Source organism: Brachionichthys hirsutus, chromosome 12 (genome assembly GCF_040956055.1).
Source record: "Brachionichthys hirsutus isolate HB-005 chromosome 12, CSIRO-AGI_Bhir_v1, whole genome shotgun sequence".
NCBI classification, from domain to species: domain Eukaryota; kingdom Metazoa; phylum Chordata; class Actinopteri; order Lophiiformes; family Brachionichthyidae; genus Brachionichthys; species Brachionichthys hirsutus.
The window spans coordinates 10,328,323-10,346,787 of record NC_090908.1 but is presented as its reverse complement, the minus strand read 5'-3'; the positions used below and the strand labels follow the sequence as shown (position 1 = coordinate 10,346,787).

Genomic DNA, 18,465 nt, shown 5'->3' with positions numbered 1-18,465 from the left:
TGGCAGAGCGTGAGCTGCTCATCTTGCAGGGTCTCGAGGACCTGGACATCCAGGAAGATCAGAATGCCGTCTTTGTTTGTGAGCTCTCAGTCGAAGACGTGCCGGGGGAATGGTACAAAAACGGGGACAGGATACAACCCACCAGCACCATCAAGACCCGACAGGAAGGTCAGCCTCAGAGTTACAAATGTCCATCCATTTTCTTCAGATGGCATTGACGCTTCGCGGGTCACGGGTCTGCTGGAGCCTATCCAAGCTTGCTACGGACAAAAGGCGGGGTACACCTTGGACGAGTCGCCACCCAGAGACAGACAACCACTCACACACACACACTACGGAAAATTTGGGATTATCAAATTCACCTAAGTTGCACGTTTTCGGAGGTTGGAGGAAACCCCACGCTGACATGGGGAGACCATACAAACTCAAATAGGGTTCGAACCCGGTACCGCCATCCTGGGAAGCGACAGCGCTAACCACTACGCCACCGTGCCACCCAGCTCCAAACATGCAATTGATAATTTCTGCAATAATTAGTTCTTAAACACGAACCAAAAATGAGACATTTGTTAAGAATATCCCATGAATTTAAAAGGAAAAAATAACTCGCCTGAATTTAACAAATATCCGCATTATCACATTGATATTTTCCTTCTTCTGTCAGGAACCAAACATTTTCTCCTGATGTGTCACGTGCGCGCAGAAGACTCCGGAGAGATCAAGTTTGTCGGCAGACATGTTGAATCCGTGGCTTACCTGGAAGTGGAAGGTACAGCAAAGTCCAGGGTTGTCCTTTAAAATGAAGACGAATGACGAAATAAGTACTTTCAATGATCAGTTTTGTATCTCTGAAAATACGACGTACAAACGTTTGCCTATTCAAACCAGGATCTAAATACCTTTGTTCGCCCCAGAGCTTCCCGTCAGCATTGTGAAACCTCTGCAGGATAAGACGGCGCTGGAAAGCAGCCGCGTGATCCTCGACTGCACCGTGTCCAACCCCAGAAGTAGCATCCGCTGGTTCAAGGGCAGGACTGTCATCCTGCCCTCTGAGCACTTTGAGATCAGCAGCGAAGGCTGTTACCGCAAACTGATCATCCAGCAGGTGGCGCTAGAAGACGACGGCGTGTACAGCATGCAGGTCGGCGAGTACACATGCTCTTCTAAACTGGCCGTAGAGGGTAAGAGAGTACTTTGTTGTATTTTAGCACCAATGTTGTTTACTTTCACAAATTGAAAAAAAATCACTGCAGGTCTATCAAATCATCTTGATAACAAACAGATAGTAAACAAGTGTGTTAAAACCTCTCTGATGGTGGAGCAACTTAGTCCAGCATCGCAGCGCCACCTGCTGACAGAAAGGAGATAACGCAATTCAAATGTTTCATTTTTTTTTTTAAATATTTATATACCTTGTTTAGATTTGAAGCTTCAGGTCGTGACCGGATCCAAGACCAGAACCAGAAATCTGGTCATAAGAGTGAAAAATCTAAATAAAATCCCCCCCTTAAAAAAAAAAAAAAAAGAAAATTATTGTACATTTTTTTTCTGATTACTTTTTAGTGAGTGAAATAAATCAGATTCAAGCAAAAAAGAATTTGAATAGAACAGAATACAAATAAACTTTTACTTTAACTTGTCACTATCAGGTTAAACCTTTGAGTTTTAGGAGATGTTGTTTTATAGATTGTGTAGGCTAAGCTAACAGCTTTCCCTCCTCTGTCTGCGCTGACCCAGCCCAGTCTCTGGTCATGGTCAGAGAGCTGACGGATGTGGAAGTCACGGCCCCCGATGACGCCTGCTTTGAATGCGAGGTCTCGGCCCTTGTCCCCAGAGCCTCGGTGTGGAGTCTGAACGGGGAACCCTTACGTTCGAGCTCTCGGGTCCGGCTGGAGAAGACGGGCGCGCTCCACAGGCTGACCCTCAAGCAAACCTCCCCAGACATGAATGGAGTGGTGGAATTCTCGTCGGGGGAAGCAAAAAGCAGTGCCCAGCTTTGGGTGCTGGGGACATAAATGAAGGTGGAGTTGGAGGACTTTTATTTTTTTTTCCAAATGTATTTACACTTTAACTGTATTTATATTGTCAGTAAATGCGGTATCTATCTATCATAGATGCACTGTGATTTCAATTCATTGATTATATTGCAAAAATGATCAAATTATGTCCATAGCAACACTACACCACTAGAGGGCGACATTAACAAAGTCCGTTGTGAATCTAAAAACATCAGAAGTGGAACTCTGGACGATACTTACGTTAGCAAACAGTGATAGAGTAGTTTTTAAGAAGACGCATACTTGTTAGAATCATTATGAAACCACGTCTTCTGATTTTTAAATAATAAAATACTGTGCTAGATTCAATCTGCTTGACTTGGCAGTGCACGTTCAGCGCATAGAAAACACAGTAAACGTCTTTGAGCCCTTTGAGTGCCGCTTTCTACAGACGATATAATTATAATGTGTTGACGGTCCGAGTCTCTATCACGTCACTCAAGCAGAATTCCATTCACTGAACTCATCTGAGCTACTCCAGGAGCTATTTTCAGCGTAATGCGATGCGGATTAACAAATTAAACTAAGATTTCTGCTTTTTCCTCGTCAAAATCTCTAAATAATTTAAGTAGACATGGATTCGGCGTTCACTGACCCCATCCAGTCCTCAGCCTGATTCTTAATCTGCTTGACTTTCACAGTTGATCCCTGAGTGACATCTCCCATCTGTCATCGCCGAAGTGACGGCGTAACTGTAAACATTATCTCTATAAAAGCGGTTTAAACAGGGTTTTATTGCTTTTCGTGAAGTTCGATTAAATCAGGGAGTGGATTTTTCTTTCAGTAACCTGCAATTAAATGAACAAAATCTCTATTCATAGAAGATTGGTCATAGTCAGTGTGAGCAGTTGGTTCCTTTGTTATCATACACATAGCAGTTTGGATGTAAATAATGTCCTGTGTAATCGTGCTTATAAGAGGTTTAACCTGAATGTGCATTTGTGACAATAAATATTTGAATTCTGACTTTACTTTGCAGCAGTTCTCAATTTCATATGTATCGTTTCATTTGTAAAAAAAAAATATCTCTTAAATTTTGAATCTTGAATTTCACCAACGGAACAGACTTATATTTTTTTGGCAGTATCACACAGAACAAATGAGGAGACAAAATATTGAAGTGAGATTTGATCGGTTTCAAAATAAAATCATGCTTTATTGATGCAAGGTAAAAAATATCACTTTTGTTTTTGCTTATCTTTATCAGCAGCAATTTAAAAACTCTAAAACAAAACTTAACCTTTTTTTTTTTTTTTTTTACTCGACAACATTAACACTCTTGTTGCATACAGTAGAAAAAAGTTAAAACATATTTAAAGACAGGTTAGGATTTTCCAAATATTGTCAAAGCATGGATTGTTTTGTTTTTTTAAATATTTAACCAATGTGAAAAGTTAAACTAACACAATCACAGCAAAACCCACACATACAATTACACACACGCGTGTTCCAGACTGAAGCAAAGTCAACCTGGACTCAAACATGCCCCCCCCGCCCCCCCCATGACGCTGAAGACACAGAGTGCGTTTGCGACTCGCAGGGAGAAACTCGACTTCAAGTTTACCGATCGGAGGCTTAAAGTGTGCTTTCGAATCAGACATCAAAGTCACTCCGGTCACCTCAGCGGGACGCGGCCTCCTCCAGCATTGCATCAGTGTGAAGTGTCGGACGCTATGGCGCTCAAAATAAAAGATTCGACAGAAGAAATCAAATTAGGTAAAATAACACTAAAATCAAAATTCTGATATACAGTACTTTATGTACATAAACAACAACGAGTGTGCGGTGGGTTTCGTTTTCTAATGTTGATCTAGAACTGCTTAGAATGTCCAGAACCAAATTAGATGTCATTATTCACTCTGTGCTGCTTTTTTTTTTTTTTTACTGGTTTGGGTTATTAAATATTGATTATTTATTAGTAGCTGGAGTCCAGTAATAGAATTTAGTGATTAAACCTTTCAGTCATCTGTCATGCAGAAATCAACAATAACTGATGATTGCTGTTCAGCCTGTTCAGTCTGAATGTAGAAACGCAGTGCTTGAATATTTAGTATGGATGACAAACATATTAATAAAGCAATATTTGTGATTGTCATTTTCTGCAAACCCTTTTTTTTTAAGGAAATTATTTAGGTAAATTTAGCAACAATCTATGCTGTGTGTGTGTGTGTGTGTGTGTGTGAAACTTCAGATGTTTTTACACAGCGCTTTACTGCATGGACACGAGAAGTAAAAAAAAAAAAAAAAAAAGACAAGTGTGGTTCACTTGTGTCAGAACGACCGTCACGCTACAGGCGTCTGCATCACATTCACATACAGACACTGCAAATGATTTCGACAGAAGTCTTTGACTCTCACATTCAGAGTCCATCTAGTGTTACCCAACAGCAACCTGCCGGAGCGGCTGCATGCTGCGATCCCAACCCGCCTTTCCCGGTCCGTACTGTAAGAACACGAGGTTAAACATAAGCTTTTTTTAGCAGTGTGGTCCTTGTAGTTGGAAGCAGCGTGAAAGCCTGTTGCCCCCCCCCCCCCCCCCCGCTGCAATGACAGCAGCAGCTGCCGGTGATTATTTTCACCTTAGCGTCCGGTCTCTCGTTAGCTTGAAGTCCTCTGCTGCGTGAGAAAGTCATAGATGTCGTCCACCTCACTTAGTCGCTCAAAGAAAGGGATGAGATCGAGGAGCTCGGTGTCCGACATGTCGTCGAACCAGGACGCCACGGGCACCTGCAGGGCAGGAGGACAAGCAGCGAGGCATTGGAGAAGCTATTCAACATTAGCCACAGCTACATTATGAGAGTGTTGATGAGTGTCGGCGCGTTTCATACTGCGTTGTCGGGATGGAAGATGTAGGAGGCCGGGGAGTTGTCGATGATGATGACCTTGTTCAGCTCTCTTCCTAAGCGGCTCAGGTCTTTTACGTAGTTCCCTTTGTGGAAGACACAAGACTCCCGGAAGAGACGGCACCTGAAGGCCCCCCATTTGTCCAGCAGGTCCGACACAGGATCTGCATACTATGGCAGTAGAGGGGGGGGGGGGGGGGGGAGAAGCTATAAACATGCTGAGCTACAGTTCCGTAACTATCAAGGCAAAATTCTGATAGAAACAAATGAGATGCAATTTCAACGGGGAAATCAAAGCAATCCATTTTTTACGACTAAAGAACATATAGTGAACCATATATATATAAAAAATATATCGAACAATGTATAGTGTAGTATTTACTAAAAAAAAAGGGGGGGGGGGGGGGGGATATTAGAAATTTTAAGAAACAAATAAAAATCTTTTTGTCCACCAGGGGGAAATGTTGTGACCATATTAGTGACATGTTTGTGCTTTAACCTAACTTTATTAGGAAACAGAGTTCTACTCACGCCAGCAGACAACAACCATTAACTCAAGGTCACGTGTTTCTCCTACGACTGAAGGATCATTATTCATTCATTCTTTTTAAAACGTTTTTTGGTCTCGGCCACCAATTCTTTGTCGTTTTCTACAGAGCCACTAATGTGCACTTCATTCACTAACTGGACCGGAGAGAACTTTGCTGGCAAGACAAACAAGAATCCTCTGCCAAAACTGAACAATCCCGCACCTCCGTTCAGCTCGGCTGACCCGCACCGCTCCCGTTCCAGGACTTCACGGAAGTCGGCTCGTTTTGCATCGCAGCATATTTGAAATATTTCGCCAGATATTCATTGAGTGATTTTTTTATTCATAATTCTCAATCCATCGAGTGCGACCGAACACATGAATAAGGTTAACACAACCTGAGCGGTTTGAAACAGCGTCTGCCTGCTGCAATGCACACACGCACACACACACACACACACACACATTACCCGTTAGAAACAAGCAACACAACGCTCACCTTGGACAAGCTCGCTGTGAACAAAACACACTCAAACAACTCTCCCATCCTCTTCAGGAATTCATCGACGTGCGGCCGCTTTAAAACATACACCTGGATGGAGACACACAAGGTGCATGAGAATGAAATACAGGTACTTGGGAAAAACACACATATGTCCATATAACACATTCTGATCAGCCGTATCGTTATCGCTATTATAGTAGGCAGTATTTGAACCGTTTGTTCTCAAAGCATGAAAAAAAAAAGGGGGCAAGCATAAAGATCTGAGCGCGTTTCACAGGGGTCTAAATATGACGGCTAGAAAACTGGGTCAGAACTTCTCTAGAACTACACGTCGTTGACATTCTAGTGCCGGTCTATCCCACACGGGAGCAAAGGAATGGAACGGATGCAGGATCGCATCATCTGGCCTCCAAAATCTCCGGATCTTAATTTAAATCAAGCCTCCGAGGGACGGAGCCGGATCAAAATAGCCAATTCCTTTAGGTCCCACGTCGCAAATTAAAGAGCTTAAATGATCTGTTGTTAGTGTCTGTGGCAGAAAGCACAGCCCACCGTCATGGGGAGTCCATGTCTGGACGGGTCAGGGCTGTTTGGGCAGCAAAGAAAAAGGGGGGGGGGGGGGGGACCTACACAATACCAGGCAGGTGCTTGTAAGGTTACGACTGACTGGGGAATACAGAGAGGGGAAAGCCTCATACACACACAGCCCCTGGACTTCCTGCAAAGTGTTGACACTTATTGGGAGGCAATAATAGAAATTCCGTGGCCTGACCCTCAGCCGTTAATATGATAACAGGACGTAATACAAAAGGGACAGCCTCGTAAACACCCCAACAGGATTTGCCTACTCCCCCCCCAAGACGCTGGCAGCCTTGTTTCTGAACCAAGTCGTCCCGAATAGGCCTTCCCCTCTTTAACAAGCCTATCCTGGATTACTTGAAGCAGACCCAGGCCCTTTGGACAGCAAAGCTCCCGTCTTCTGGGAGGTCCCAGCACGACCAGATTGCGGTCGCCATTTAACGCCTACGGGGAAAAGTGGCAGCCGTTCCCAAGCACTAATAAGCAGGTCATACTACACGCCAGCATAGGATTGATGGCCTGTGGTTTCTGAGAAGCCTTGCCAGGGTTTCCTCATTTCGTCAGGCCATGGAAATAGCCACCTGCTGCTCGGAGCCATCAACAGAGCGGGGCCACTACTCTGTCAGGAGGCTAGCATAGCGTGAACCGGAGCCGCCATGAAGGATATTTGAATTTTACTCATCACATTTTTGTATTTTATTCGAGCGTTCGGGTGACGCATAGCAAGGATGGCGGCTACTTTTGTATCACGGTGGGGAGACTGCAGAACACGACAGCGACGGACCCTTTCGATGCCTACCTGGTGGACCGTTCCATCTATTTCCACTGGAATGATAAAATCAGCATTGTTGACTGGCTGTTGAGAACAAAAGACACACCAAAATGCACATTTAGAATTTACAACATTCAGAAGAGATAATAGCGACGACAACAAATCGACGGCGGAGATACATGTGCCCTGTAGACACAAAGAACGCAACTGAAGCATCTTTAGCATAACGCAGTACCGTAAATAATACGACACTTGAAACATCTCGCATTGAAATACAGAGAAGTGACAAGGCTGATAAAAATACCGGACCTTTTTTTTAGGCTGGTCTCACACCTCAAATACCTTCTCAAATGTTCACATCGCACCATAGCATGTTCTATATAAGGCACTACGCCGTGACCTATGCGCTACGACGTAATGAGTTAATGCCGTTTATTCTGTTCTGCAGGAAGAATGCTTTGCATTCAAATGAGAAATTGATAGGAATGAAACATTATTGATTCCTTGTTGCCAGACTCACAGCAGCGCCACAAACGATAATGCGTGGAAGTGAACCGTGGAAGAGCTTTGCAGCGCCGTCAGCGAAAATGTAAATCCAATGCTAACGGTGGTTTAGCTCTTTGCCTCGCTCTGCCATTTATGTTATTTAACATATAAAGGTGGCCAACTTAATGGAAAATATTCACTCATTTTTGTCCGATTAACCTGCAACATATGCAAACACTTCGAATACAACCTGAGAGTATGCATCTATTTTCAGGTTCAACTTCGTATATGTAAAAAAAAAAAAAAAAGATTTACACATGACACTGACATTCCTCTGTCCCTGAAATACAAGCAACACAAAACCTGTTACCTGACACTATTTTCAGTTTACATGTCAAAGTAATAATGCGTTTTATTATTGTGTGAAACATGGAGGTCACAGAGTCTGGCCCTGTTTACACATAGCAAGTGGAAATATCCCGTGACATCCCTTCGGACAGTCAGTGACTTGAGAAGATCTAAACACCACATGGCACACATTACATCATTTGTCGTGGCACTGGAGCCTTGACTTTGTTCCCTGAATGTGACCTTAAAAGGCACAACAGTGATGAAAACGTAGCCAGTTATTTGTAGAACTGTGTTAAACTTATTTTATCCAAAAACCTAAACTATTTATCAAACTATTTTCTGTTGAGGTTTTTTTTTTTTGGAGAAATTATTTGGATTAACTATACGACTCATTGCTTTCACCAGCAATCTTTGAAAAACTAAATGAGCAATATGTACCCGGTATATGTAATAATGTAGTTATTGAAAATAAACTGAACATTACTGCCGGTACTCAAATCTGAGAATGCCCTTCTGATTTGAACATAACTAACAACCTAAACTTTCTTTTAATTACTTTTTCAGACCGCCAGACTTTCAGTTGTAGTCGGTTATGCATCATGAAACCAGAGAACCTACACCATAAAATAAGCTAATGCTAAAGTGACACAGGAGCCCAGTCCTTTAGGATAAAAATAAGTCATGTGCATCCTAAAAATATGTCATGAGTGCAAATCCTACTGCTAATTGGTTATGCCTGCTTTAGCTTAGCAAGTACAGTACGTTGTTTGCTTTCACACTTTTATTACATTTGCCAAGTCGGCTTTTTAAGTAATTAAAAGCAGCCAAAACTGTAAAACTCTACAAAGATTTAGTCCAAATAAAAAAGTGGATGTTGAAACTGAGAATAAAAGCATTTTTGCCATCATAATTAAATTATATCATACTGTATCATACAGGCTGGTTAAGACTCTCTCTTTGTTTTTGACTGTCCTCCAGTCGTTGTTTCTCTCTCTCTTCCTTAACCCAACTGGTCAAGACAGATGGCCGCCCACTCTAGGTTCTGTCCAAAGTTTCTCCCTGTTAAAAGGGACGTTTTTCTTTGCCTCCGTCGCCAACGTGCTTGCTCTTGTGGGTTCTGTCTTTCCCTGCAGGTCTTTCCCTGCTACACCTAGAAAGTGCCTTGAGATAACTCAAGGTTATCTGTAATGATCTGGTGCTATAGAAATAAAAATGTATTAAATTGAATTCATTAAGACAGCTTTGACATTATTGCCAATAGTCGTCATTTTTTGCAAAATAGCAAAGCCTTCCCAAAGAGTTAATAAACGCACAGTTATCAGCCAGTTATTGTATTGTATTGTTAATAGTGATTATTATTGCACTTATTATGGAGCGTCTTCCTCCAACGTAGTGTCTACTGCTTAATGGTAAAAATATGTCGATGGAAAAATCCGAGCAGAGTCATTACTAGTTTTAAACTAGATGTGTTGAGAGAGAAAGAATATTTACATGCTTCTATTTTGGGCTCTCAAATTGGTATTTTATGACTCTGTAAAGGATCCCAGTAAAGAACGAGGTATATGTATGACTGCAAAGGAGATCACACAGGCCAACTTACCTTAAATGAACTATGCACTAGTGTTTCATCCAAATCGATGACGACACAGATCTTCCCTGCGTCATTCGATTTCATCCGTGGGAGCAGCGGTTTGGCTGAAGTCTGAGGGCAGAAGGAGAGTTAATCGCTGAGGCTGATTCGGTTCAACGGTTGCCTCTGCATGTAAAAATGCAAAATATGAACAACCGCTCCAAATAGGAGCGAGTCTTCGCTTGACTAAAGGGCACAACAGGTTGAGACCAGCTGCTCGGAGAACACGAAACGACCGGCGGCGCTGCTGTATTCTGTAGACCTTGTAAGGAGTGCTTCCCTCCCAGTGTAGGTGGATTTGATGTTTTCTGTGATGAAACGTCTTCCTATCATCAATGCTGTACCAACATCAGAGGATTTCTCCTCTGATCAGGCCCGTACTGAAGATATTAAGGACTCGCTCAAGTACCAACTATGGTAATAAAAAAGTTTATCTCTGTCTTCCGTCCATGTGTATGTGGGAAAAACAAGACATTTTAATGGACGTACTGTAAGTGTGTACAGGTGGACCTGAAAACTACGTCTATAACATTCCATTTTGCAACTGCTGGTTGCAGAAACTCTTGAGCAACATTGGACCAATTTTCAAAAATCAATATCCTCGTTTCATGTCTCACTTAAGACACAAAAGACCTTCGACAGTGACTCTTCAGCATGTTGTCGTTGCATGCAAAGTGTCTATTAAAGGGGTTAATCAAAGCTTAGGATGTTACAGCCATGTTGACGGAGCATGTAAATATCACCATCCGCTTTCATGTCCATCAACAAGTGGTCAGAGATCTGTGCTTGCTAATCCAGTCCCGATGCTAAAAACAAATTGCATGACCAAAGAGGATGCCTAATATCACTTGTGCAGAGCCTGGAGTTTGACACGGATACCTCACAATCGGTTAGCTTTGAGATCTCCTGCATCTTTATTCACTGCCAGGCTGGTCTTAATGGTGAAAAAATAGATCAGGAGATTTGACTCGATTCTGTAATAGCAATCAATGAGGTGCAATGACTTGCGATACCTGCGCCGCTGGGGGAATGCAGTAGTCGCATTCACAGGACTCAGAGGAGTCGTCGTCACTCTGCTCTTCTTCTGAATCTGTGCTTTGTTCTTCCTTATTTTGTGCATCACGTTCCTCATCATTGGCAAGTTGTGAGAAAACGCTGTGAATGATATCTGAAGGGGGATTCGAGTCCATTGAAACGTTAGTCAATCCACAGTCATTCCCTGATTCCAGAGTGTCTTCGTTGGTTGTTTTTTCTACTAGAGAGGATCTGGACACATTTTCACCGAGTTCACTAACTTCCTTACTTTCTAGTGTAACTGCTTTGCACTCCTCTGGACTCATCTGGACATCTCCTTGTGTCTCAGTCTCTTTCGAGCATAAAAGAGCATCTTCTCTTTCATTCCCACCTTCATTGAACATGATCTGATCAGACGATCTTCCATCCATCGTAAATCCATGTGTGTCTTGTTTAACAGATGACTGTATGCTTTTAATCTGATATATATAGTAGTCCTCGACACCTTGCTCGCACGCTTCTACGCCGTCTTCTAGGGTTGACCAATATGGTTCAATTTCTGAACTTGCGATTAATTCCTTGTCACAAAAGTCTTTGTCCGCCTCTTTGCAATCAATAGCAGATGTCTGATTATTATCATTAAAAGAGACGTTTTCCCCTGTCATTTCATAATCCAAATCATCGGAGACTTCGTCCTCATAAGCGTCACCTTCAACTGAAATGTCATCTGCATATGGTGCACACATATTCTCTCCATTTCCAGAGGACAGACAGACCTCGGCATCTTTTTGACAGATTTCCGACACAGGGAAATCAATTGAAAATGTTTTTCCATCAAAAGTATCTTCATCTTCCTCTGCTTCCTCATAGTTCCCTGGATAAGGGTCACAAGCATTGGGCTCGCTTTCCTCAGCTTCATCCTCTCCTTGGCTCGATTCGGATTCTGTTGCCCAGTCGTCAGGTTGTTTCTCTGATTCATATGACCCGGATGAGGCATCGTCTCTCATGCTTGCCTCCTCGCTTGCTTCTTCGGGGGCATCGGAACATGCATCGTTGTCCTGCATGTTCATTTTCTCATTGATTTCATTGTGTGCGTTTCTATTTTTGGCAAGAACTTCTTCAAGATAGAGACAGGCGTCGATATCTCCCCCATCAAAGCAGGAAGTGTAGCGTCGCTTTTGAACAAATGCACGTCCGTCGTAGTCAGCTTTGTCAAATAGATCGAAGTAATCCGCAATAACAATATCAAGAGTTGGTGTTTTCGTATTATCCTCATTCATTCCGATAACGTTGCTTTGCTCCGTTTCTTCGTCATCTTCAAAAGATTCCCACCGGGTCTGCTCATCGCTCGAATCTTCCTGAGCTCCTTTTTCAGATTCCTCAGATGAATCAGAGCAGGAATCGGAAGGAATACTGCCTTCAGGACAAGTCTTAAAGGATTTGGCTTCAATGGAAGAACAGTCCGAGGAGCCATCTTCTTCAGAGACACGCTTACAAGTCCTTACAGAGTTGTGCTCCGTGGTAGTGCATTGGCGAGTTGATTCGCGGCTCATCTCTGGGCTATCGGTCTCATACATTCCACAGTAATCTGTGGACATGCTAGACAGCTGGTAGTTTTGTTTAGCAAGCGGGTTTTCAATCGGAAAGGTAACACCTTGACCGTCGTCAAAATATACATGAGCAAGTGTTCTGAAATGAGAGGGATTTACTTCCCCAACGCTTTCATCAATCGACTCTGCTTCAGGTGGATAGTTCTCTTCACCGGCACTACATTCACTTTGATTCCGAATCTCGTCATACTCACAAAGGTCGGCATCGCAGTCCAAAGAGTCCTGCGTATCAGAGCTGTTAGGTGCGATACCAGTCATTTTGAATTGTTCAGAGTCCCCTGTTGATGTCTCTGGCTTTGTGTCGAAGCCCTCTTTCTGTTGATCAGAGGTTTCATATTGTTGCAGTAACCTGATGGGATCGATGCATTCAGGTATGAAATCCGATATTTCACACTGCCCAAAACTGTCACAGTTCAATGCCAATTTAAACTGCTGATGAGAGGGCTTGCGTCGCTGAAATGGTTGGAGGTGTTCTGGACAATGTTCACAGCAAGAAGTACATTTGGAAGCTATGCTATGATTAGCACAGTGCTCAGAGGACTTGCAAGGTATAAAACGCTCACTATGTTGGGCACATTCATCGCGTGACTGGATTAACCCCAAAGTCTCACAGCTATCAACAAAGTGGTCGGATTCACAAAGTCCGTTGCTTGTCGAGTATTGCTCAAAAGCTATAGCAAGACCATTGCAACATGTGCAGGATTCATCTCTATTCATTTTGCAATGTTCCACACGAAGGACAGACGTCTCAGCGTCTCCGTTGACATCAGTCCGCTCAGTAAATTCCACAAGGACCTCTACGCCAAGGTCAGCGCTTCCCTTGGACAGTCTGGTCAGGTCTGCAGCTTCTGTTAATTTTGCAATCTGGCATTGTTCAGTCAGCATGATTTCAGCAGACGGTCCCCCTTCTCCGGTGACTTGACCTTCCTCAGAATCTTCGAAAATACATCAAGATTTATTTCTCAGGTCTGATCTCCATGCATTGTGTCCACATCCTGCGGAGTCCAAGCCAAAATGCAAGGTTCTGTTTGGAGTGAACGCTCACATTGGTGGTGGGGAGGGTCAGTCTGTGAGAGCAACAGGAGCAGCGTGCACTCAACATGACAGGCTGTCACAACCAAAACTGAGACTAGCATTTGACAGCCCCGCCCTCCTTTGCCTGAGACCGAGCTATTTATTTTGGGGACTTGGAAAGATGTGACAAATAGCTTCTAGAATATCAAATCTCTATTAAAGGCTGAACTAAGGCATTAATCTGAAACCGACACCTGAGAAAGTCTTCACCACTTGATCTTCAGGCCACGACGGCCAAACCTCATTTTGTTTTCCAAGAATATACTTACCGTAAATATAGCACAGTAAGACAATTGTCCATAAATGAATAGGTGGACTATCGGGTGCCGTTTTAACACTTGTAAACATCCAAACGCACACATCTATGCGTAAATGACACATCTATTAATAATTGATCAAATGATCACAGGTTCAGGGGTTGCATGAGTACATGTTCCTAATCACTCCTGATAAAACCTTATTAGTTTTCTTCTCAAAGTCAATCGATGTATGTTATATTTACAGTCGCTGCTATTAGATTTTAGCAGCAATCCCCCAGTCGGTCCAGGTCTGTAACGTTTACACCATGTCAGCACCTTCTTGTGATGCCCATTCATCTTGATTGATGTCCAAACAGGAAGTACTTTTCAACGCTGCCGTACATTAGTTCACAGCCCAGGATAAATGCGCTTGTAAGCGCAAAACGTTTCGAGCCGAGAAAACACGCATTTTACTCAATCAATCATCTTGACCATGTTCTATACATGTATGTATTTAATACAAGCAAATAATACACAAAGCACACACGTGGACTCATATAATAATTTAATTCATAATACACAAGAATACACCTGAAGAAAATGAGTAAGATGGGGAGCAAGGTGTAAAGAGTTGAACTCACCTTAGATAGATTCCCATTTTCTTCTACTAAGAGCGGCGCATTCTTTTTATCCGGAGGCGGCTCTAACTCTTTGTGGCATAGACAGCAGAAGAGACTGTGGAAAAGACCTCGACTGCGAGGTTTCTTCTTTTTTGGGGGGGGAATTTGGACCGCATCTGGAACAGAGAGACAAGAAGAAGAAACAATGCATGACCGTCATACCAACAACATTGTTTTCCCGATAGTGACTTCAATGTCGCTAATGATTGTTCTTCAATGCGTAACATCGACTATAAATGTAACACTGCTTGCACAACAAAGATGATAAATCATTTAGTTGTTTATTCCCACCAGTGACTAAAAGAAAAAAGTGATTTACTGTCCTGCAGTCCAGTCACACGTGGGCAATCCATTCACTGACGTGAGTATTGGAGCTAATGTGGATCCATTGCATCTGATCTGAACATCAATCCCATCCGTCAGCAGGACCCCGACTGTGATCTCCCACGGTAAAAATTGCTTGCACATGGTTATTTTAGTTGCGCCGCCAAAGGTTAGCAGACATTGCATAACAGTGTAGGTGTATATTTCAGCCCTTAAAATAGCCAGGTGAAGAGAAAATAACAACGTTTTAACTAAAGGAAAATCTTTATTTGAAAGAACAGCGGGTGCCAAGGCTGAATAGATCCTACTCGCGTTACTGTGCGTTCATCTCATCTGGATCCACAAATTATAAAGGACTCAACTGTTAGATGCTAACCCGCTGTGTAGCTGCTAAATAGCATCACCACCGAAGAGATATTTTTACCCAGCAGATGGATTATTATCTGAATCTGCCCCACAAAGTACACACTCATCAAATGCATACAATTACCGGTTTATATATATATATATATATATTTTACATGTTTACTAATGGTGCCCTGCGATGAACTGGCGGCTTGTCCAGGGTGTACCCTGCCTCTCGCCCATTGACTGCTGGGTTTTGCTCCAGCTTGGCCCGTGACCCGATAGCGGAATAAGCGGTGAGAAAATGAAATGAGAAAATGTTTACTAATGGATTATTCAACCAAAATACATTTATGCCTAGCTCCTGCCAAGCGTGGAAATGTAACTTTACGTAACCCTGCTGAGAAACCACCCAAGTAAGCAACCAACCAGTCAGCCGTTCAACCAACCAACGAATATGGCTGACATCCTAATCCCCTTGGCAGGAGCTGTTATCACAGTCATAGTATGTCTCAGTTCTTTCTATCAGTTTTGACGCAATCCAAGAATTTTAAGGGTCATGGTTACGGTTTGAGCCCGAATTGTCTTCTTCCATGTCAACACCAAGAACAGACAGGGCGAATCACTAACTCCACTCGTATCCATACATACGGCAGCGCAAATAAATAAATAGAATAAAAGCATTGACACAGAAACTAAATTAAATATCCTATTTATCGTGGTCCAGTATGTCTGTGTGTCTCAGACCAGACATAGCAGTTAGTTAGAAGTGTAAAAATGACTTTATGCCAACCCTTCCATCTAGCCTAGCGTCAGCCTCATTAAGTTTGACCTACATTTACTAGGCCTTCACTATGTCTCTGGTCAGCTGTTGACTGAAAGTGGACAAAGTCACTGGGGAGGGCTCATCGTGCTTGTCGGGACATACCGTGTGGTCCCCGGGTGAAAGGTCTGTGTGCAAACGTGTGAAGGAACAAGGCAGGTGACGCTTGCGGTATTCACTGCGGTGCTTCTGACATTACACATCAGAGTGCTGCAAAAATGGCTGCCGGCGGCTAACGATCGGATCCTGTGTGTATATTTAGTGCCGCACACTCCCACCACGCCATAAGCAGTCACAAACACAATCCTGTTGTGTCTCCTTCAACCTGAAGCAGGGAATGGCTAAGCTGCGGGTTTTTTTTACCGCACGGAGCAGCTTCAGGGCATGCGGAGTAGAATCAAGAGAGAGAGAGAGACGTCACCATTGGAAGACATTTGAACTGCCTACATTTAAATCTGACCGAAATAGTGGATGGACCCACAAACACAGACCTCCCAGGAGGCCTGTGTTTGTGGGTAAAAAATGAAGCGTTCATATGGGTGTGCTCATTTTCTCTTATGCATCAATTTCAAAACATTAAAAATGACACGCTTGACACCGTGCATGTTGAAGAAAGCTACACTGATACCGTCGTGATGGGGAGGATTGTTGCTTGAGCTAGTAAACTGGACTGTGCTGCCACCTACTGGACACAGCCCTGAGAAAGACTCCAGATGGGTAAAAATCAGTTACAAATGACAGATTTGTTTCAAAATTCAGTACCAGACTATTAATCTTATCTCATTCTGTCTTCTTTCATGACAATGGACCGTATTTGTTGATGAAAAGGCTTTGATAAGCTTGACAAAACCCTCAAACATCAGTCACCTGAGGCAAGGCTGTGACTGCAAACAACAGCCAGCGCCGCCTGATGTTTTAATCATATCAAGTGGGATGTTTTCCCTCGTTCTCCAGCTGCAACCGGCAGGAAGCTGGAGGACTATTCTTAATGCCAAACCTCCATGCGTGAATGCGGGAGGAAGTCGAAGCATGCAAATAAAACAAACACAGGACGGCGTCCGCTCAGGAAGCAGACGACACACGAGTTGATCCCGCCTCGTGAAGTCAACCAACCGGCTCTAACAGTCCTGATAAGAGAGCAACTTTACTTTGCAGGTGAATAGAAGAACCAGATTTCTATTTAATTAACGTCCTGCAACAATTTTCAGGACGTTTTCCTCTCATGCGGAGTCTGTGCAAACAAATACGCATTAATACGTCGCAAAACTCTGGTGATACACATCCAACAGGACAACGTAATATTTAGGGAAATACCAAAATGTATTTTTAACCTGTGACAGAAGAGCAGATGAGAGCAATCAGGTAAACAACATGACAACATTTATTTGCACATCCAGAGAAAGATATTACTGCATATGGCTGCTAAATGTTGACCCCCCCCCCCCCCCCCCCCCCCATCACGTTTTTAATTGGTTTACCCTTCAATGATTTGGTTGGCAAACAGTTCTGTTTAATTGTGTTTATTCCTGGTTATCTACAGATATTAAAATAAGAATTGAGGTCCAGCAGAGAAAGAATTGGACAAAAAGACTAGAAGGAACAGTGGAACTTCACTGACGATGAAATAATAACAAATATTAATACTCTCGGCCTAAATTAACATCAAACTGTACCTGTATGTTTGAACGGTGGCATGAGAACTTTAACTTTAGTAAATGATGTGCAGGAAGACTAAAGATAGCTCATTCATTCATCTTCTGAACTGCTTAATCCGTTAAGGGGTCGAGGGTCATGCTGGAGCCTATCCCAGCAGTCAACGGGACGAGGGGCGGGGCACACCCCGGACAAGCCGCCAGGTCATTGCAGGACCACACATAGACAGCCAACCATCCACGCACACACCCCCACGGGCAATCTGGTGTAGCAAATTCACCGAAATTGCATGTTGGAAAGGCTAAAAGTCGGATTCGAACCTGTGACCTCTTCGCTGTGAGGCAACTGCGCTTACCACTGCGCCACCGCGCTGCCCATTTGATTAAAACAAAAAAAAAAAAACTGACTCAGCTCAACCAGACCAAAACAATAACAGTGAACTGTCATGGTGACCCCGCCCCCTTCGAGCGCGCGCGCGCGTCGTTTCCGACGTGAAACCGAACTCTGGACGTAAACTTCAAACACACAACAACAAAGCTAAGCGGGACCTTTTAGCGTAACACAATACAACACACGATAAAACGTCCTTTACGGAAACCTATTTGGGGAGTTTTACTCATAACCGGGCGACTGCCCGAGACTCCGGTCCGCCCGGAGTGACTCAGAGGTCGTTAAAGAACGTCCAAAGATTATTTACGACGACGTCATTCGAGGGTAAAGAAGTCTCTCAGAAGCAGGAGACATTGTTGGGAGTTCATTGATTCGCAGAGCAAGTCGGTTAGCCTTCCGGACACGTCGGCGACCTCATTTAGCCGCTGGCTAGCGGCTCGCTGGTGTTTGTCATGCGCAGCTGAAAAGTTCGGAAAACTTCTCCCAACTTACCTTCCTCACGACAAGTGGCATTTTCCTCCTCGTCTCTGGTTACTTGGGTGATTATCGACGGCGAATGGG

At 43.4% G+C, this 18,465-nt stretch overlaps 2 protein-coding genes across 2 annotated transcripts in view; one reads left to right on the top strand and one right to left on the bottom strand.

Moving 5' to 3' along the window:
• LOC137902493 (obscurin-like protein 1) overlaps nt 1-2,113 on the top strand; it is a 6,860-nt gene extending 4,747 nt beyond the window's left edge. The window contains exons 2-5 of the mRNA XM_068746579.1: nt 7-168; nt 665-769; nt 915-1,181; nt 1,738-2,113. Of these exons, the coding sequence (XP_068602680.1) occupies nt 7-168; nt 665-769; nt 915-1,181; nt 1,738-2,015 (812 nt within the window). The 3' untranslated portion in view covers nt 2,016-2,113. The remainder of the gene's footprint in view (nt 1-6; nt 169-664; nt 770-914; nt 1,182-1,737) is intronic.
• A 1,070-nt stretch (nt 2,114-3,183) lies between these two features.
• Nucleotides 3,184-18,463, bottom strand: LOC137902491 (carboxy-terminal domain RNA polymerase II polypeptide A small phosphatase 1-like; the record flags this gene model as incomplete). Its single annotated transcript, XM_068746578.1, has 8 exons — nt 3,184-4,500; nt 4,637-4,784; nt 4,886-5,071; nt 5,929-6,021; nt 7,313-7,369; nt 9,723-9,824; nt 14,331-14,485; nt 18,397-18,463. Coding segments are annotated over 7 exons (789 nt in total), but the record flags the coding sequence as incomplete, so codon positions are not given.
• Between the last annotated feature and the right edge of the window lie 2 nt (nt 18,464-18,465).